The sequence below is a fragment of the Pseudonaja textilis genome, chromosome 3 (assembly GCF_049901715.1).
Source record: "Pseudonaja textilis isolate UNSWEBS1 chromosome 3, rPseTex1.2, whole genome shotgun sequence".
In the NCBI taxonomy this organism is placed as follows: domain Eukaryota; kingdom Metazoa; phylum Chordata; class Lepidosauria; order Squamata; family Elapidae; genus Pseudonaja; species Pseudonaja textilis.
Genome location: NC_141992.1, coordinates 52,175,222 through 52,196,919, shown reverse-complemented (window position 1 = coordinate 52,196,919; position 21,698 = coordinate 52,175,222). Strand labels below are relative to the sequence as shown.

General features: G+C 36.9%; 1 protein-coding gene across 2 annotated transcripts in view; it reads left to right on the top strand.

Moving 5' to 3' along the window:
* SORT1 (sortilin 1) overlaps positions 1-21,698 on the top strand; it is a 47,311-nt gene that overhangs the window by 5,851 nt on the left and 19,762 nt on the right. For both annotated transcript variants that reach the window (XM_026718147.2, XM_087929694.1), the window contains exons 2-7: positions 12,359-12,418; positions 14,210-14,283; positions 15,740-15,842; positions 17,174-17,338; positions 19,415-19,488; positions 20,595-20,644. In XM_026718147.2, the coding sequence (XP_026573932.1) occupies positions 12,359-12,418; positions 14,210-14,283; positions 15,740-15,842; positions 17,174-17,338; positions 19,415-19,488; positions 20,595-20,644 (526 nt within the window). The remainder of the gene's footprint in view (positions 1-12,358; positions 12,419-14,209; positions 14,284-15,739; positions 15,843-17,173; positions 17,339-19,414; positions 19,489-20,594; positions 20,645-21,698) is intronic.

Below are 21,698 nucleotides of genomic sequence, written 5' to 3'. Positions count from 1 at the left end.
TTTTTTAAATATCTTTTTAAAAATGTGTATTTTCTGATTGTTGTAGCTTCTAGAACTTTCTCAGGAGAGGCCACTCTTTGTTCCTCATTAATCATCCTCTAAAAGTTGAGGATTCTTTTTAGCGGTGCCTTCTTTACTATTTTATTATTTTAAATATTCTTTATTACTGCTATTATGTTTTATGTTTTTGTTGTGGTTTGTTGTAAAATGTCAGAGGGCAGTTAGGAATCATTTCCGCAACCAATGATCTATATCATTACGTGTGGTGATACTATTTGCAATAAATATACTATTGAGAAGAATGAATTACAATGTTAATATGGTACTGGTAGCTATATGTAGGAGTTCTTTAGATGTGTAGGCAACCCTGAAAAAACAAATCAAAGCTGTTTTGTGTATCCATCTCAATCCGTACTTTTAGGTCATCATGATATCACTTTTAGTAAGGAGGGCAGTGTATGATTTATGGCTCAGTAAACTGGTGAGACAAGTTTTTCATGGTTTGAATAAGTTTCTAAGAGTGCTAAAACTTTCCCTGCCCCTTTTCTAGGACAAGAAAGATTTGAATGGTTAGATACTGTATTTTTATTTACTTTGCTATGGACGACAGTAAGAACTACATATTTGAGAAAGTACCCATTACACTGAAAAGGGCTGAAGGGATGAAGTTCAATTTCAAAGCCTCCCCCCATTTTGATAGGGGAGGAAGTTTCAGGATTTAATACAAAATAAGCATGTAAGCCTTACAACAGTGGTGGGATTCAAAAAAATTTACTACCGGTTCTGTGGGCGTGGCTTGCTGGGCGTGGCAGGGGAAGGATACTGTAAAATCTCCAGTCAGAGATGTTATTCGCTGGTTCTCCAAACTACTCAAAATTTTTGCTACTGGTTCTCCAGAACTGGTGAGAAACTGCTGAATACTACCTCTGCCTTACAACCTTTCCTCTCTGCAAAATACACTTTGCATTGCACTACCGTATTTTGGTAGCATAGTGTCATCGGTTCTTGAGGCTTCAGAAATACTCCTATAATAAGTGATGCTGAAGAGGTTGTTTCCTTATTTTTCTCTTGGGTTATTTCTTGAGTGCCACAGTGTTGGAATTACATTAATAATTTCTCCTCTGATATGTGTTCCTTGCTGTTTCCATTCTGGCCCCAATGGGAAGCTAATTTTGGAAGAATTCTGGTAAGTCAACAATAGTGAGCCTTACTTATAGCGAAGTCAGTATTTATTGCACCGAGTTGTGTAAAGGCAGAACATATTTTTCTTGTAGTCAGAGCACCCATGATTTCTCTTGTTTTGGCAATAGACAGATTAGATACCTAGTTGGTTTTCTTAGACCAGGAGGCGACTAACTCTCACAATTATTTTCACTCTTCCTGAAGTGAGATTGCAGAAAGCATAATTAATGCTGATATGCCCAAATCTCACCTATGTGGTTAAATAGGTGATTATGACTTTGCCATAAGTGCATTCCTTTCACTTTGTGCTATCCCTCCTACATAATTGTGGATGTTAAAGAGCATCAGAACTTATAAATTACAGTTCTCCAGATGACAAATATGCTCTGGCAGTGCCATCTGAATGGTAATTGAACTGCCTTAAGTCAAGACCTGGGCAAATGCTGTGATCCTGCTATTTACTGTAGCCTTCCAGAAAGATTGTGACACTGATGTGCTAATGACACTAATTTGTGAACTTTATAGTAATTCTGGCAAAATAAAGTGCTAAGCTATGCTTTTCGCTCTCTTGGAATGCTAAATGAGTTATTAATAGTGAGGAATCTCAAGTAAACAATTTTTATTTTGAATGTCTGTTTTATTTAAGATCTAAATTTCCCCAGCTGTTCCCCAGCTAACATATCATTACTGCTGCATTTTAGCTTGGCAGCCTCTCATGTAACCCTTCATATATTATTGCTAAGGTAGCAGTGATGCAGGTGCAGTGTTTTCATAGCTATAAGGTGCAGATGTAGATGATATATGCAGTTTGGTGCTAGTATTTGTGCTGCTGTGTCCCATATTGCATTTAATTTTATTTTAATGTTAAGTCGATTATTTTAAAGAATTATTGTTTGATTAGTTTTGGGCATTTTGAAGAAATGAGAAGCAGGGGCATTAAACTATGACTTCTATATAGTAGTAGAGAATCTTTCAGAGTTGTATAAAGGATTGCTATCCTTGCAACTGTATAATGGTAACATGATTAAAAGGCAATTTAATTCCAATCAAATATGTACCCCTTAAATCAGCTTTGGCTAGATATTATTTGGCCTGCTATGCTTTGAATATGTATGCAACTACTATAACAATGCATGTATAGCCAAATAATACAAGCGCAGTACCAGATTTAGGGACACAAGAAGATCTCATGGTACATGTTGTGCTTAGGAGCAGTGAAGAAATTAGTTCAAGAAGACTTAAGCATAAAGAGTAAACATTAATGTTCCAGAGATATTTATAGAAAGAAAGAAAAATTGGCTAATACATCTGTTAACTTGAGCAGTGAACTGACAGTATAATCAAATGATTAATACTAATGATAGAATAAAACAAAATGGTGCTGGAAAATTCAGTTTGTTGAACAAGATGCAGAAAAATGTCTAGAATAATGATAGGGCATTGATTGAAGACCTAACTGTACAGCAGATGACTAGTCAGCTTCTGCTTGAATACTTCTGGAGGAGAATCTACCCACTTCCCAAACTAGTGGTTTCTGTTGTTGAACAACTCTTATCATTATGGTATTCAATTGAACTCTATTTTCTTGCAATGTAAACTGACTATCTTATGTTCTAGAGCAACGTTGTTCAAGTCTATCTTGTTTTCTGCACGAGGATCCTTTACATCAGGGGTCTCAAACACAATTTACCTGGGGGCCGCTGGAGGCAGAGGCTGGGCCGCATAATATTATACTTTATATTATACTTTATATTTATATTATACACTAATATTATACTTTCATATCACGGTGGGGGCCACAGGATATCGTCCTGTGGGCCGCAATTGGCCCGTGGGCCATGAGAATGAGACCTCTGCTTTACGTGTTTCAGAGACTTCCCCACTTATATTTTTGCCAGGCTAAACAAATCCAACACTTCCAACTGTTCCTCCTGGGTTTTTCCTTTTTTATTTTTCAAAATGCACAAAACAAAATATTGACAAAACACTTACAAATATTTAAAGAAATACTTCATTTTCATTGCATGAATATTTGTCAATGTCTTTCCTAAGCTGCAGTGCCAAGAACTTGGTGATGTATTCTAGATGTAATCTGAACAATGCAAAATAGAGAGGAGGAAAGTGGGGGTAGTTTTGTTGATCTTAACCCGTTCCTTCTGGGGAATGCAGTTTAGGATTATTATTATTTTGAGTTTTTCTGCGTAGGCATCGTATTCTTGGCTCATGCTCAGCTTGTGCTTCATCAAGCTATCTCAATAATCTTCTCATGTACTGCTACCCAGTGTGGTATCCCTCATTCTGTGGACATACTTTTAAGTTTTCCTACCCAAATTATTATGTCTGTTCTACTGAAATTAATTTGTCTAGCAGCTTATGCCTATTGTTGCTGCTTGAATCACCTGAATCATGATATTGTTCTACAAGATGTTTGCTATCCTTCCTTATCTTTGTGTTGTCAAGAAATCTGATAAACTCAACTTTAACCCTTCTCTAATTTGGAAATATATTGAATAGCACAGGCCTGAGGAGACCTCTGCAGTACATAGCTCAACACCTCTTTCAACTTTGATGAAGAGCTGTTCACATAAACTTGTTTGATATGATTATTTAGCTATTTTATAGCTGAAGCCATCTGGTTTTTATTCTTTATTTGTGTTCCTTTTAACTCTTCCTAGTCCTTGTGCATTTATAATGGAAACTGCCCTCCTTTTTTTTCTTCCAGAAAAATGGTATGTACTTCCACCATCTTAGATTTGAGAACTCATTCATCTAACTTAAAGCACTTTATGGATATTAAAAGGTGTTTTAAAAGTTATCCTGCAGCACCTTCAATAAAATACCACAAAAACCAGCAAAACTAAATCCACAAACATCATCAATTCTAGCATGGCAGAAATGTTAAAGCCTATAATCTCAGAGTGCAAGTCTGTAACATATATCTAGTTTTAATAAATGAATATAAACATAGAATACTCTTGCATTGCAAACTAACAAGGCAGGGGGATTTCCCGAATAGATTCAGTTAAAATCAGTATTTTAATTGGATTGCAAAATGCATCAGCAAACTGCAGATGTTGCAATATGGGAACCAAATATCTGAAGAAATTTGAAGAACTAGGCACTTGAGATTCAACACGATTAGGAGTTTTCCAATTTTATCTTAAAAGTATTTGTCATGTAATTCTCTCATTCTGTAATCCATAACTTTTGGTATGCAGTTACTTGCAATATATTGCATATTCTAATGTACATTTAATTAAATTAACAGTAAACGCTTAACTAGGTTAATGCACAAAACTTGCATTAAATTCTGATTTTGACCAGAAACTAAATAGATGAATTCTTACCTTCTTCCTGAGCTACAAGTTCTCATTCTGTATGCAACAGATGCTAAAATGACTTATACTGAAATGGGTATTTTGCATATTTGTAGAGTCCATTGGAGTTGGGCAACTAATAAAATTGCTTTGTAAAAATTAATGGTGAAGAGAAAACATAACTTATGTTGTATATCCTGAACACATCTAATGCTACAGACTCAAAAAAATATAATCTTTGTATCTTGTAACAGTGCCTGTGACATGTATATTGCAATTTCTTAAAATGAATTTCAGTGTAAAGTTGCAAAACCATTTCAGCACATTGAAATTATTTTACTGTACAGGTAATCCTCAACTTACAGCCATTCTTTAGTGACCATTTGAACTTAACAAAGTGACTTATAATTGTTTTTCCACACTTATGACAATTGCAGCATTCCCATGTCACGTGATCAAAATTCAGGTGTTTGGCAACTGGCATGTATTTATGACTGTTGCAGTCTCCTGAGATCAGCTTTTGGGACCTTCTGAAAGGCAGTCTCACTTAACAACTGTAGTGATTCACTTAACAACTGTGGCAAGGAATGTCATAAAATGGAGCAAAACTAACTTAGCAACTGTCTTGCTTAACAACAGAAATTGTGCCCTTAAGTTGTGGGCTACCTGAACTTGCTTCCAAGGAAGATGACCTTGATTTAAAAATTCACCCAAATAAATATATAGAAGGAAAATGAAGGTAAACAGAAATCTGTGCCATGTCCAGCTTATAATTTTTAACTCGGTCAGCTGTTCAATTGTCAGTTGAAATAAATGTATAAATGTTCAAAATAAATGTTTTGTAGCAACCATCAATTGACATAAAATTGCTGAGAATTTAAGTAGCAAACTCTCCATATATTTATGAATGTGGAGTTTATAAATGTTATTTAGTACCTTAATGTGGGATACAGTCTACTTACATATGGTAGATATAGGTAGATTGTACATAAATATACTTTATAAATATAATTTATAAGAAGGCCCTGAGAAATACAGAAATCAAGAAGATTGATGGGAGCAATATCTATAACAATATTCTCAGAAATGCTTGTGAGCAACAGAAAAAAAAATTCCTTCCTTATTAAAACCAACTAATATGTTAAGAAATGCATGCACTATTAATATGTACAAAAAGCAGTAAAAGCTATTAAAAACTAACAAAATGACTAACAAAATAACTTCAGATGCCTAGTATGTAGTTTTGTCTTGGAGTAAGAAGTTTCAAAATTAATAACATAATGCAGCAATCTCTAACAAAAGATTACAGGGCTCTGAAAATGAGGGCTAATGTGGAAGAAATTGCAAAGTATTTCAGAGCACAGCTGTTCTGAAGAAAGTAGGAGGAATCAAATTAACTGTCCTACAGGATTCCAGTGTACTACTTGGACTGCTGTATCAAGAACTGACCAGTGCTGATTAAAATTTCTGAATGCAGTTATGAAGAGAACACTGTCAAAGTGAAGTTATTATTGTGAGGTCAAAAAGGAACCTTGGTCTTATTATTAATAAAGTGAAAGGAAGCAACTTTCTGATGCTGTTGACATAAAAGAGTTGAGTGTAACCTTGGAAAAAGGAATAGGTGGTTATAGAATTAGAACGATAGTATAAAAATTGGGAGAAAACCATGTAACCAAATTATTCAGTACTTAGTTTTTCATATTCAAAGACAAAAAGGTGCTTTGGAGCATTCTTTAAAGTCAAAATGTTACACAGTTCTATGGAGATTAGAAGATGATGATGATGATGATGATAACCTCGTTGACTACCCTCACTCTGTCAAGGACCTTGGAGTACTCATATCAAATTACCTAAACGCCAGAGCTCACTGTAACAGCATTGCCAAAAAGGCATTAAGAGTTGTAAACTAATCTTAAGAAGCTTCTCCTCTAGTAATATTGAATTGCTAATGAGGGCATACAAAACTTTGTTAGACCAATACTCGAATACAGCTCATCTGTCTGGAATCCGCACTATATATTGGACATTAATACAATTGAGCAAGTCCAGAAGTATTTCACAAGAAGAGTACTACACTCTTCTGCTCGCAACAGGCCTATACCATCGGGCTTGAAATTTTGGGCTTGGACAATCTTGAACTACACCGCCTACAGTTAGATTTAAGCACAGTACACAAAATTATCTGCTACTGTGTCCTACCAGTCAATGACTACTTCAGCTTCAACCACAACTATACAAGAGCATACAACAGATACAAACTCAATGTAAACTGCTCCAAATTTGATTGCAGAAAATACGACTAGCAACAGAGTGGTCAAAGCCTGGAATGCATTACCTGACTCTGTTGTTACATCCTCTAACCCCCACTCCTTTAACCTCAGACTACCCGCTATTGACCTCACCCCATTCCTAAGAGGTCTGTAAGGAGCATGCATAAATGCACAATTGTGCCTACCTCCCCGTCCTATTGTCCCCATTTATTTGTACCTATGTCCTGTGTTCTTACTCATGTTTATACTTATACCTATTATCTTGTAAGCAATCAACAAATGAAATAAATCAAATAAATACAAATAAAATAAATAAATAATTCTTGAAGAGTTAGCTATCAAAAGGGTTCCTGTGTGGGAACCCAGATTCAGATTTATCCTCAGTCAGGGAAACTTCATTAGGTGACTGTGGATCTATCAAATTCAGCTTAGTACGGCTAGTTCTCAACTTACAGCAGTTCATTTAGTGACCGTTCAAAGTTACAGTAGCATTGAAAAAAGTGCCGCATGACCAGTTTTCAGACTTAAGACCATTTTGATCATGTGATCAAAATTTGCATGTTTGGCAACTTGTATGTATTTATGACAGTTGCAGTGTTCCCTTTTACAACTTTTTTTTTTTGCAAGCGAAGACAATGGGGAAGCCAGATTTACTTAACAACATTTTGACTAATTTAACAATTACAGTGATTCATTTAACAATGGTGGCAAGAAAGTTTGTAAAATGGGCAAACTCGCTTAACAGATGTCTCAGCAACAGAAATTTGGGGTCAATTGTGGTTGAAAGTCGAGGAATATTTATATACGGGGTGGGATTCAAATTTTTTAACAACCGGTTCTGTGGTCATGACTTGGTGGTCATGTTATTGGCTGGGCGTGGCCAATTCAATATCACTCACATCGAGGCACGCATCTCCTCACCTGGCATCCATGACTGGGGATGCTGCAACAGTCGTAAGTGTGAAAAATGGTCATAAGACACTTTTTTCAGTGTCATTGTAACTTTGAATGGTCACTCCACACAAGCAAAGTACCAGCAAAGGAGGGGGAAAAAAACTCCAGAAAAGTTCCTGAGACAGGAAGTCTAGTCCTGCCAAGAATGTAATAAGGGTTAACGGAGAGACAGTTTCTGTAAGCAACACCAGAATGTTTCCTTCCTGCCTTCCTTACAGGATTAGGGCAGTAATTTCTTCTAACAACCGGTTCTCTAAACTGCTTAGAATGTTAACAACTGGTTCTAGCGAATAGGTGCGAACTGGTAGAATCCCACCCCAGTGTATTTAAAGAGTTGAGTGATTTTTTTAAAAAAGTAAATTGCTTTGAGCTCCTGGAAAAAATGTAGGATTAACTGGTTGGGGTTCTTTTAAATATATTGTTGAGTAATATGGACTCCAGTGGGTCTCCAGTGGAGCCATGCAGCAGTTTAAGATTGTTAAAATGCTCTATTTCAAGTCACAAATAATAACTCTTGGTTTTCTCTTCATTTTTCTGTCTTACTTGCTCCTATTTTACTTGTTCTTCAACCAAATGCTTGTATCCAATTTTACTGCTGCTTCTAAATTTTAACTCTACAAGTAGGCTGATATTTAGCAACAAAGCTAAAGATATATTTGAATCAGATACCAGCTTTTAGAATAGTTCATATTTCTCCTTCTGTGCCTTTATTGAAGGAGCTGTCTGTTACACAAATAGCTCTTAGCAACCTCTTCCTCCTTCAGACCGGTTGCTAATTACAGCTATGTTTCCATAGCCAAGGGTAATTTTATACCCATAGGATCAGTTTTCTCTATTTTATATATCTGTGTAGCTATAACACAGTATTTGCTTTTTCCTTAAAATGTTATTCATATGAAACACATTGCTAGTTGCAATTATAACATGACTATGATTTTATTTGTGCAGCATTAAATATATGGTGTTCAGGAAAGTAGTATCAAAATGAGGCTGTATTTTGCAGCGTTTCTTGTGCCATCTCCTTTCCTCTGGGAACCAACATTTGCACCTGGATTCCTGAGGATGAAGTACTTTGTTTAGCTTTCTGAACAGTAATTGTTCTGCCAATGTCACATTTTTTTAGTGTGCTTTTATTTTTCTTATTTTGAAGATATATTTGGAAACTCGGGTTGTGTATTGCATATTGATTCTTACACTGGTCTGGTTGATCAGTAGTCTGTTTTCTTTCTGAAGCAGCATTAACATATATTTTTAGACAAACAATAATATGGTTGGTTTGTATGTTCGGAACATTTAGTGTGTCATGCCTTATGCAACACACAAGTTTATTGTTATGGCTGTGATCCTGTTGAGCAAGTTTTGCTACAGACTTCAGGAAATATAAATAAGAGAAATGTGGACCATTATTGTATATTATACAGAGTTCTCTAATGCTATACTCTGATTATGTATTGTAGCAGTTTTTTTAAGACCAGATGCATACTGGAACGATGGATGGTTGGCCCGTTTAAGTTATTTTTAGTTTACAGTTGCTCTGCCCAAATCATTTTTAAGCCATTTTAGGAGAGAATAGGAAATGTGAAGAGCCTTTTTTATTTTATTGTCACTTGGGCACTTGGGTTAAAAAATGTTTGAGTGATATGATTTTGTGCTTGTGTCATTGAAGCAGACTACCTTAATTCTAATACCAAAAAGAAAGAGAAGAATAAACTAGAAGGAAATATGAAAGGAAGTACTGTAGTAATATTCTATTCTAGAGCAAGAATTGCTTTTGTAATGGTGTTTTGCCACCTGTGTATAGCTAACTAAGATGCTGGCTGACAACAGAGTGATATGCTAGAACAGGGGTGTCAAACTCACATCGTCATGGTGGTAAAATGTGACGTATCGGGATTTTTCCCCCCTCTTCGCTGAACCAGGCATGGGCGTGGCCAGCACATGACAGCCCTATGCTAGAACATTATTTTAGCATTTAAATAAACATAGAAGCTTATTTAAGAGACACTGTGACATTTAACCTTATAAACTTCAAAAGTCTTTTTCCCGCTATGTATTCTAAATGGTCTATGATTAATATGTGTGTGTGTGTGTGTGTGTGTATCTGTGTGTGCATGACACGTGTGTTTGTGTGTATAGTTTTGGGAGTGGGAATCAGAATTTCATTTTTTAATGTGTGCCTGTATATTCACAGAAAAATGTGACAATAAAGGTTATCTTATCGTTATAGATAATCTTGTAGGAAAGATATATTTATTTGCTTCAATGGAGTGACATAGTTAGAAGAAGGCTTTTGAGCATCAGCTGATTCTTATCTAAGAGATCTGTGGTATTTGATTCTGGTCAGACTTCATTTGCAGGAAGAATACATTGATATTGCCTTAAGAGATGATTATACTGTTATCCAAGTCTAAGCATCTAGAGCAGGGGTCTGCAACCTTAAACAATCAAAGAGCCATTTTGACCCATTTTCCACAGAAAAGAAAACACCAGGAGTCACAAAACCTGGGGGGCATGGCCAACTCAATATCACTCACTCCCACCAGTCACATGACCCTCTCAGCCACGCCTACCCAGGTTTTGTGACTTCTCCGTCTCTCTTTCCTCTCTTTCTCTCCTCCCTCCCTCTCTCTCTTCCTCTCTATCTCTCTGCCTCCCTCTCTTTCTCCCTCTCTCATCTCTCTTTCTCTCTCTTTCCTCTCTCTCTTTCTCTCTCTTTCATCTTTCTCGCCCATCTTTCTCCCTCTCTCTTTCTCCTTCTCATCTCTCTTTCTTTCTCTCTCATCTCTTTCTCCCTCTTTCTCCCTCTCTTTAATTTCTCTCTTTCTCCCTTTTTCTCATCCCCCTCTCTCATCCCTCTCTTTCTTCCTCATCTCTCTTTCTCCCTCTCTCCTCTCTCTTGTGTGTGTGTGTGTGTGTCTGTGTGTGTGTGTCTGTGTTCCCTCTTGAACCATTTCCAAACACAAGGGTTGGGGGTGGGTGGGTTGGCTGATGTTATTGGGATTTTTGGGGGCTGATGTTCTTTCTTCTTCTTTATTATTTGATTTAAATCAAGAGACATTTCAGGTTCCCAGATAAATGAAGCTCTTTTGTCCCCCTCATGTGGCTTCCTTTTGGCTGAACCCACCACTGGCAGGCACCGCCCCTCCCCTTCCCTTTCTCTTCTTGTTTGCCCTGAGAAGCTAAGGTGATGGTGGCTGATGGAGACTCCTTCCATATTCCAGAGTGGGAGTGAAGTGCCCCTCTACTTCCTCTTCTTCTGCCCTTGTTGGTGTTGTGCGCACCTCAGTCACTTGGGGAGGCATGCAACTTTCTCTCCACTCCGAGACACTGGTCTGGTTTGGCTATGGCTGACACCACTGCTCTCGCCATCTCCATGGCCTGTTTACTACTCTTGCAGCACTTTGCACAGCACACTTAAATTTAGAGCATTTCACAATGGGGGAGATGGTGTTCCCTCCTCTTCCTGGAGCCCATTATGATGCATAGCATCATCTGCAGCTGGGCCGGGCTGGGCGTCTCCCTGAGCGACTGAGGTGCACATAGCACCAACAAAGGCCGGAAGAAGAGGCAAGTAGAGGGGTGGTTCACTCCCATCTTGGAATACGGAGCAAGTCTCCATCCGCCGCCATTGCCTTTACCTTCTCAGGTGAGAAGTGACTGCGAGGGAAGGGTGAGAGGCAGGGCCACCAGTGGTGGGATCATCTGATAGGGAGCCACAGGAGAGGGCTCAAAGAACCGTATGTGGCTCTCGAGCCGCAGGTTGCCAAGCCCCAGTCTATAGCATGCGTGACCAAGCTCTTGGCTTGCCTAGGCTGTATTGAGTGAAGAGGAATTGTCCTGGGCCACATTTAAAATATACAATATAGTTAGTGTATATAACTCACACAATAATATTAAATGATTACAATCTTGTGGGGTTACATTACTAGCTGTCCAGAGCCATATGTGACAGGGGGCTGGGCCCACATGCTATAGAGCAGGGGTGTCAAACTCTAGGCTTGGTTGCTGGATCTGGCCCGCAGGCCCGCCCTGGAAAAAAATGAAGGACTAGCCTGCAGTGCCTCTGCCAGCAAAAATGGAGCTCAGGATGGCTGTGCACGGCCGTCCAAGCTCCATTTTTGCTGGCAGAGGGCTGCAGGAGGCCATCGCAGCCGAAAACAGAACCTGGGTGGCCACATGCGCCCCTCTTGAGCTCTGTTTTTTCTGGCAGAGGGCTAGCAAAACAAACTACTAGCAAAAGTGCATTTGATCACAAGGTAAGGAGGCATGGAGAAATTCCTCCCCTGGAGACAGTGGATCCACCCAGCCCTACCTGGGCCATCATGTGGGGCTGGCCAAGCCCTCTCCAGCCATGCCCTCCCAGCTCCTGAGATCAAACACAACCCTGAGGTGGCCCTCAATGAAATTCAGTTTGATACCCCTGTTCTAGAGGATCAATTCCATAAGGGTTATATTATATACCTTATTGGGAAATTATAACTATTAAATTTAACGGGCAATAAGATTGTGAGAAATATGGTGTCCAGAAATAAGTTTCTAGGAAGAAACTTTCTTGGAAGAAAGGGAAAGAGTATTTGCTGAATAATGTCAGCTACAGGAACAGGGACTAAAATGTATTTGCAATTGTCTTTACAGCGTGTCTTCAATGACCTCAGTGGCTCAGTGTCCCTTTCCTGGATTGGAGATAGCACTGGGGTAAGTAATAACATTGGTTGAGCAGATATTTTAAGTATTCAGACGGAGCAAAAGTATAATATATGAAATAGTTCCAAGCAGTGACTGGTTTCATACTTTCAAATAAAGATGCTTTTGCCTTAACCTTCCCACATAAAAAAGAATTACAGTATTTTTGCCGGGTGGGTGATAAGAAGTTATTCTCTACAGCTGCAAGCTATTCTAGTTCTTCTTTTAAATATTGCCATCTTTCTCATGAACAAAGAACTATTGTGGGTGTTTTGTTGTGTAAGTGAAGTGACACACAGGTTTGGTAAGTAACATCTATCTACCCATTCAGGGTTGTGGTGATAATTGCTTCAGTGATGAAGCCTTGTTGATGTGGAGAAAAAACCCACATATTTCTTAATATCCTCCACAGACCTGTTGCTTGTTTATCTCACGCTGAAAGAGAATGCTGCAATTCGAGCATTTTTTATTTGTATAATTTTGACAATCCTTAGACACAATTAAGGTTATCCATTGTACAGTGTAGGGCAGGTGACAATAGTTGGAAGGATCATATAAATTGTCAGCTGACTTCATGGAGAGTTGGATTTAATCCAGCATATTGAGAGAGGAATTAGGAAGAATCACATATGTTTTTCTAGTTCTTCCTTTTAAACCAGGAACAAAAAGAGACACCGGGCAAGTATGCAGTAGCAGCTGATGTAATTTTGCCAACTTCCTTTTCTTTCTTTCAAAGATAATAGAATCTTAATGTAGTTTTTTTCTGTTTGCTTCTCATACTCCTTTATTTAAACTACTAACAGTATCAATAGCTAGGCCAACATTTATCTGCAACTAAAAAGCAGACACTTCCAATTCATAATGTGTTAAGATTGGGAATGTTTTTTTTTTTTGGGGGGGGGGGGAGAAGAAGGGACAAAATATCAAATTCTAAACATATTTATTAATGTCTTAGTCTCATCAGTATACAATCCAGGTATTTACACCGTTTCAATAATCAAAAGGCAAGTGGACATTCCAGAAAAAAACGCACATTTTAAAAAAGATTGCCAGTCAGATATTTTATACTTAGACAAGTGGATTATCATATATTAGATCTGATACATTTCAAAGCTATATCAATATTTTTTTAAACTAACAGTCTCCTGACAGTTTAAGTTCCACTTTTGATTAAAGACTTGCATTTCTAATGAATAGCTAGAAATAAGGGAGAAAATTTGTTCCTATTGTGATATTGTATACCAAATAACTTAATATACTATAGCACAATTTGGAGTCTAATGATAGCTACATTTGATACTATTCCGTAAAGTTCTATCTAGAGAATTAACTTGACACATTATTTTATTTTGTTATGAGGACTTAAATAAATTATCCTTCCTTCAGCAAATAAAAGGAGAAATAGGTGATGGTTTAGGATAGGAACTTAAGCATTAGATAACTGAAATAACAAGGAGAAGATTTTTTTTCATAAGATGATCTAATATAATAGCAAACTGTAATATATAACATCTAATTTTTGAAATGAACATGAAATTATTTCTAGGGAATTATTCAGCTGTCTGTATAAGTTCTATTTGCTTGATCTACCTTTTGAATAGTCATACTATGAGTATGCTGAAATGTGGCTGAAACCAGTTCAACCTGATAGAAACCAATTGTTAGCCAGATCCCTTTTATTATCTTTTCTATGTTGCATCTATTATAGTAATTAAACTCTATTAAAATAGTTAAATAACATTCAGACAAGGTTTCTTTCTTGGACTAATCTGAGCTAAATAACCTTTCCATTTCTGTTTCCAGGTTATTCTTGTGTTAACTACTTTCCAGCTTCCCCTAGTGATCATGAGCTTTGGGCAGTCTAAATTATACCGAAGGTAAAGATGTTATAGTTGTCTATAGTTCTATGTAAATATATATTTATTATATTTTTCTTTCTTTTTAAAAGATAGTATTTCTTCTATGCCCAATTGCTACAACAGCCTTCTCTTGTTCCATCCATAAAGTGCTGGGTAACCTGTTTTTTTCAAAAGCTGTTTTCCTGTAAATACGTATAGTTTTTCATGATTAACTTTTAAACAATGGCACTATAAACCTGTTTTCATTGAAATAGGAACATGTTGACTCAGGATAATTTTTTATCTTAATAGATTGTCAAATATAATCCATCTCCTTCCTCTGCCTGTTGGAAATCCTTCAGAAGAGCCCCCCTTTTGACTACCAGTATAGTTAATAAAACTTTGAGATAAGGTGAAGGCCTCACCTACCTATTAACATTCCATATATTTCATGCTAGGATTTCAGCCATGTATTTTTTTTTTCTCAGGTGGAAACAAGAAATGTTGGTTTAGACTTTTTCCTCCAATATTTACTTTGGTGCGGCTAACTCTTCCTGCTTTTCCATTTTTCAGTTGTTATGTAGAACAAGTTGCACCAGAGAGGTGAAGCCTGAAGAGGTAGTTCTTTTAGAAAAGAATTGCTCCTGCAAAGGGTAGGCATGTGGTACAGTGGTAGATTTGCTTCCAGCTTCAAGAATCCAACAGGCAGAAAAGAGATTTACTGGCATGTGGTCATAGGTTAATTATTATTTGCAGTGGAATTGGAAAAGAAAGAATTGAGAAAGGCCTGTTGCTCCAGAGCAGAGTTCCTCAGTGTCCGCAATTTTAAGGTATGGACTTCAGCTCCCAAAATTGCCTAGCCAGTGCTAGGAGTTGAAGTTCACATTCTTAAAATTTCCGAGACTGTGAAACACTGTTCTAGCACAATCCTAATACAGAATCTTGCATGCAATAGTTACTGTGTAGATCCTACTAGATATGTTGTGAAAACCCTTCTTTAACAGAACCATCAACGCTACTAAAATTATTTTTCAAATATCAAGCCAAATGTTCCTTAGACGTTTAGTAGAACATGCCATTTATGATTATGGTCCCTACTTTTACAATAGGTACAGATTTATGGATTCTAAATAGCATATTTTTATAGTTTAATTGAATGCTTATTTTAATTTGTAATTGTGTTAACTATTTGATGATTACCTGAAAATGAGAGGAATTTTAAAATGTGGGAGCTATTTTATATGATAAAGTGTAGTAGCTGTATCTGTGTAAAGGATAATTTTCATTGCAATGTATTTTTTTAGATATTTGTACACATATATGAACGTTCTATTATTGTGCACGTATTTCATCATTGAACTAAATCATACCATAGAAAACCTCTTAAATGATTTTTACATTGTTTAATTTTATATTTTTCCAGTTCTTTGTGATATTTATTTTATTGCATCAATAATTTTTGTCCTTACTTAGTCTTTTTTCCTTTTTATCTTAGCGAAGATTATGGGAAAACTTTCACAGACATTACAGATCTCATTAACAACACTTTCATTAGAACAGAGTTTGGAATGGCTATTGGGCCAGAGAATTCTGGGAAGGTAGGAACAATTGGTTATTACAATATAATCTAAACTGTTTGTTAGCCTTATTCTTCTTGATAAAAATTGAAGTCTTGAGACTTCAAAGGTCTAAAATGGCTGCATTTTAATAATTTAGCTTGGTATTGGAAAATAGATTTAAAGTGGTACTTGAGGTTTAACATGGCTAGAACCTAAGTGGATTTAAGTTTATTACTAGTTTTCCAGTGGTTGCTACTTGCCTAGGCATTCTAGAGAAGTAGTGCAAAAAACTGACTGGGCCCATCCTTCGCCTCTGATCATCTACTGAATAGCAATAGTACTTAGACTTATACAGAACTTCACAGTGTTTTACAGCCCTCTCTAAGTGGTTTACAGAGTCAGCATATTTTCCCAAACTGGGTCCTCATTTTACTGACCTTGGAAGGATGGAAGGCTGAGTCCACTTTGAGTAAGTCAGGATCAAAGGAATCAAACTCTTGGCAGTGAACAGAGTTAATCTGCAATACTGCATTCTAACTACTGCGCCACCGCAGCTTCATGAAGCTAACAGATAGGGCCAAAAATATTGACTTTTTCTTGGTTTTTAAAAGGTCAAGGGAAGATTTGAGCAAACTGTGTTTCTTAAGCTTATTTGGATTCCTAACTATCACTTTCCACGTTTGGATTGTGTTTCTTGATGTGCTGTTCAATATCTGGGGAGCTGTTGACCTGAAGAAAATTGGGCAGCTCTGCAATGCAACCTTACAACCTTACTAGTTAGAGCAGGCTAGTATCATCTAATTCTTCTTTCCCCTTCTTGCTGCACATTGTATTAAACTGTATAGGACTTGTCTGTCATTAATGGGGAGATAGAGTTATGGTTGTGATTTCTCTAACTTGCACTGGATTTTAAATTACTTCTCTAACTTGCACTGGATTTTAAATTACTGTCATTAGTTCGCTTCCACAATTAAATAAATGTTTTTGCTCCCAACACAGTTTCATCCTACATTATTGAGTCTGTCAATGGATATATTATGGATAAGAGGTTTCTTTCAATGACATTCCTATCAGAGGGATAAGCAGGAATAGTTTAATTTTTTAGAGCTTTCCTGAATGGGTTTCATAAAATCCTTTGGCGTAGCAAAGCAGTTCCTTTTGTCATCACAAAAGTCTTGCATTACCTTAGAATTTCTAATTCTACTTATGCTTATTTTTGTTTTTTTCAGGGACTTATTTTGTCCTTTAAAAAACCCAAAGCTATGGATTCAGACATACTAGTTTCAACACATGATAAACTGGCAGTGTGGATGAGCTCCTATGTGAATGTTTAGAAGATGATTCTCATTTTTACTTTTCCATCCGTCTAGGTGATACTGACTGGGGATAGATCTGGACATAGATCTAGTGGAAGAATCTTCCGATCGTCTGATTTTGCAAAGAATTTTGTACTAACAGACCTTCCTTTCCATCCTTTAACTCAAATAATTTATCACTCTCAGAATTCTGATTTGTTATTGACCCTCAGTACAGAGGTAAGATTTAGAGAAAGGGGATGGAGGTATCTTCATTGGTGTGGCAATTGAAATTGTGATCTTGTGATCTAAAATGAAGTATATTGGGGGGGATGATTTTGAATGACTACTTATAGTCACAATTTTTATGTAAAAAAATATATGTTCTCCGTTAGACTGCTGCAAGAGTCCAGGTTAGGTAAAACTCCGCCTCCTTTGTCTTGTGACTGAGTCTGCCAAGCTGTTTAGCCCTGTCTTCGTTGCCACAGTAACCCAGCTTTCGACTCAGTCCCTCGGCAGAACTGGTCGTGTCTGCGCGCTCTCTAGAGCAGTGGTTCTCAACCTTCCTAATACCGTGACCTTTTAATACAGTTCCTCATGTTGTGGTGACCCCCAACCATAAAATTATGGCTCAGTTCCTAAGACCATCGAAAATATGTGTTTTCCGATGGTCTTAGGCGACCCCTGTGAAAGGGTAATTTGACCCACAAAGGGTTTGCGACCCACAGGTTGAGAACCACTGCTCTAGAGCATAGCAAGCGAATCAACTTTAATTTGAACTTTGACTGTTTTAATCGGCGTTGGACTTTAAATCCTGCTCCTGGGAACCCAGTAGAGTGAGCGCGCCGCCGCAAGGGGTTGGGAAGGGCTCTTCCCTCCCCAGGAGTGATTCCCGGGCCGGAGCTTCATCTCTATATAATCATTACTGATGATTATTCAGATATTAGGACAGCACTGAATTAGGATAGCATTGGATAAATTGTGATTATGACTTGTCCTCAGAGTTCTGGCCATCTTTGCAGTCATATGATTGCGATCTGGCCATTTGCTAACTGGCTTACACTTAGGACCGGTTGCAGCACCCCATGATCACATAATCTCAATTTGCAACCTTCCCTGATGATTTATTCGGAAGGTCAGTGGGGAAACCAGCAAGGGAAGTTACAAATTGCTGAGTAAATCTGCAGGGATTGCTGTCACTAAGTGATGTGGTCATGTTTTACATCTGCATCGAAATTCAGCTATCAACTGCTGTTGTAAGTCAAGAGCTACCTGTATTTATGTTCTGCTTTTCCTTATGGAGCTCAAAGAAGGTTTTTCTTCATTTTGCCTTTATAACATCAATTCCACGAGGAAGGTGGGGTTAAGAAATAGGGATTGGTCTGGAATCAAACTTGGGAGATTTTATAATACATGGGCCACATCTGGCAAGTCTCAGTCCGGTTTGTGTTATCAGTAGTGTTGGTGGCAGGGTCTGTGGTTTCATCAGAATTGGCATCAGTATGTTGATGGGGGTGGGGGCGTGGAGCTAGTGTCAATGCAGTGTTGGGAAGTGGGAAGTTAGGTGTCTGCAGCTTAGAAATTGGGATGTTACCAATGAGGAGTGAGGCAGAAATGGCAGGGGCCTTCCACAGCGAACCCAGATTCTCATGTCACTCCTTTGGAAAATTAATTGCCCACCCCAGCCTAGACTGAACAAGTCCTTTTCTTTGGGGGTGTAAAACATTATACATTTGATTGAAGTATGATTAAGCTTTTTTGGCCAATTTAAGCTGATAGACTTATATTACATAAGCTTCAGTTGGTCCAGAATGATAGGACCACATCTGAGAAAGTCTGGTTTTCAGGAATATGCAAATTCTTTTTATTTCTAGAGTTTAACTAGTTTCTGCTCTGTTTCTGGGCACATTTCAAAGTGCTGGGTTTGGACTTTCAATGATTTAAGCAATTAGGTCCAGTATATTAAAAGAACATTTTCAAAAGATCCATCCAACTATTCTTTACGTTCAACACATTTGACCTTTATTGAGGCCATGTTCTTTGTGATGTCTGCTATGAGAGGCCCCCTTCTCCTACTGGAATTCATCTGGTGGTTCTTCTCAATCTTACATTTGGTCTAGTGAGTTAAAATGATTTTTAAATGTTTCCTTTTTTGCTTTCTATTCATCTTTGTTTACTTCATTAATTGTTTTACATCAGCAATTTTTAATAAATTGCTCAGATTAGGTTACAGTTTAATCCCTACGCTATAAACATAAAAATGTGTCACTTGAATATGATGAATCAATAATAAGCAACTCTTTCTAAATGTTCCAGGGTAGCTTGTGGATATCAAAGACATTTGGTGAGAAATGGAAAGAAATCCACAAAGATGTTTGCTTGGCCAAATGGTAAATTTCTTAATGAATGCTATCCAGGGAAAAGTGGTAGTTTAATATATATATTAAATGAGCTTAAATGTATATTGAAGGTTTAATGTATATTAAAATAATTTAAGTGTATATTAAAGGTGCTATACCTGGTAATTTGTAAAAACACGAAGAAAGCTGTTGAGAAAAATGTTTAATGTTATTTTCTCAGTTACAAAAAAGCAATTAAAGACTTTATTTAGGATTACCATTTGTAGCATCTGGTACATAGTACATAGCAAGAACTTTATAAAGAGCTAATTTGTTAAATTCAAATGCATTGCTTTTGCTAATTTTCATCTTGAGTATACCAGGGTAATTTAATGAGTAGATATAAAACAGGTGGGGAGATAACCACAGGCCAACATAGGAGAGACAGATTTGGAACTAACATTTCCAAATTAAAAGTATTACATAAATGAGAGAAAAAACTTTTGCACAAGACCTTGGGAAGTTGTTGCTTCGTAGCATAGTGACAAACCAATGGTCTAATTTATATAGAAGTGAACTCCTTATTATAGTGTGACTGTTACTTTCAGTGAGGCTTATCGATGGATTATTTCATGCAATCCTAACACTTTTTCTGCCACTTGATGCATTTTTAACTTTCAAAAATCTTAACTTGGCTTACTAACTAGATACAATTTGTGACAACTCATCTCTCTGGATATAATGTTGCCCAAACTGATGCCCTCCAGATATGTTGAACTAAATCCCTCATAATTCTCCAGCCAATTTATTGAAAATTCAGAGAACTGAAATATCCATATTTGGGGGTTACATTACAGCATTCCTGAAATTGAATTTCAAAACAACTAGAAAACTTGCTCTGTACTGAAATTTAGATGATACTTTCACACCATTCTGATCTGATGTTGATTTAGTGGTTTCTATGTCTACACAGAGTGTTATCACCTAGCCCAGTGTAGTAGCAGAATCTGGTTAATTGTAGGTTATTTAATAAATCATAGTGAAGCTATAATTTAACATGATATATGAAGTCATTCCACATAACTGAAGTCCCAATTGTTTAGTTAGCCTACATGTTTCTGCCATTACACTAATTATATTCTCTTGACCTTTGATAGGGGTTCTGGTGGAACCATCTTCTTTACTACCTACCTGAATGGCTCTTGTAGTAAGTAATCCTTAATATAATAAATAGAGCTACTTCAGTTTAGAACTTTTTTGGCAGATTTTTGTGGATCCTTTTCTTTGAGTCCACAGCCTCAAGAAGTCTTGACCATAGCTTATTCACCTGCAGTAATGTGGGAAAATCATATTCTTGCTAAATGTATATATTTGTTTATCAATGTTTGGAATTTTTTTCCTGGAATCCACCCATAGAAAATTGTAGTTATAAAAAGTCACTGTCTTGTGAAACAAGAGTTTGTCATTTAAAAAAGCCTCACTAAACATAGTGGGAAGTGTCAAAACTTTAGCTGGTTTGCTAGTATGTAGGAGTTACAGCAGTTCTGTTTTTTTCCTTCTTTTTTTATTAACCTTTTCTGCTGCTGATACATTTCCAATTTACAGAACTTTTGCCTAGTAAATAGGTATTTATTGCCTTTAAATGGCATAAAATTAACTTTTGATTGTGATATTGAAGGGAGTTTTAGAAGAGAGGGATTTGACATATGACTCTGGGTTTTCACGTTTTCCCCTTTTCAAATTACTTATGAATAATACCTAAAGTTTATAAATATGAAGATAAGAACAAGTATAAATCTGACTAGCCATATTGAAAAAAAACACTACTGTATCACTGAAACCATAATCAAGACAGCAATAATTAATTTTTCTTCCTTTCCCATGACATATTGCAATGATTATTGCATGAAATGTAACAGAGGAAATTTAAATAGCTAATTCTTTTTTAACTAAAAAAATGTAATTCCTGTTCATGAGCGATGGTGAGCAATAAAAGAATCTTATTATTACATTACAATCAGATATAAAATACAGTCTTATGTGAATGAATGGTTGGAAAATCTCTATACAACATAAGCATAAATATGAATCAGCTGCATTTTTGATATAAAGAGGTCTTCAAATATTGACCCACCTGTAGCACTGTTTTTGAAGTAGTTTGCTTTTCCATCCTGATTTTTATGTCGACGTCTGCAAAATGGAAGTCTATGTATATGAATTCTTTCTTCAGATGCTCTTGTTCAGTACACAGGCTGGGTTCC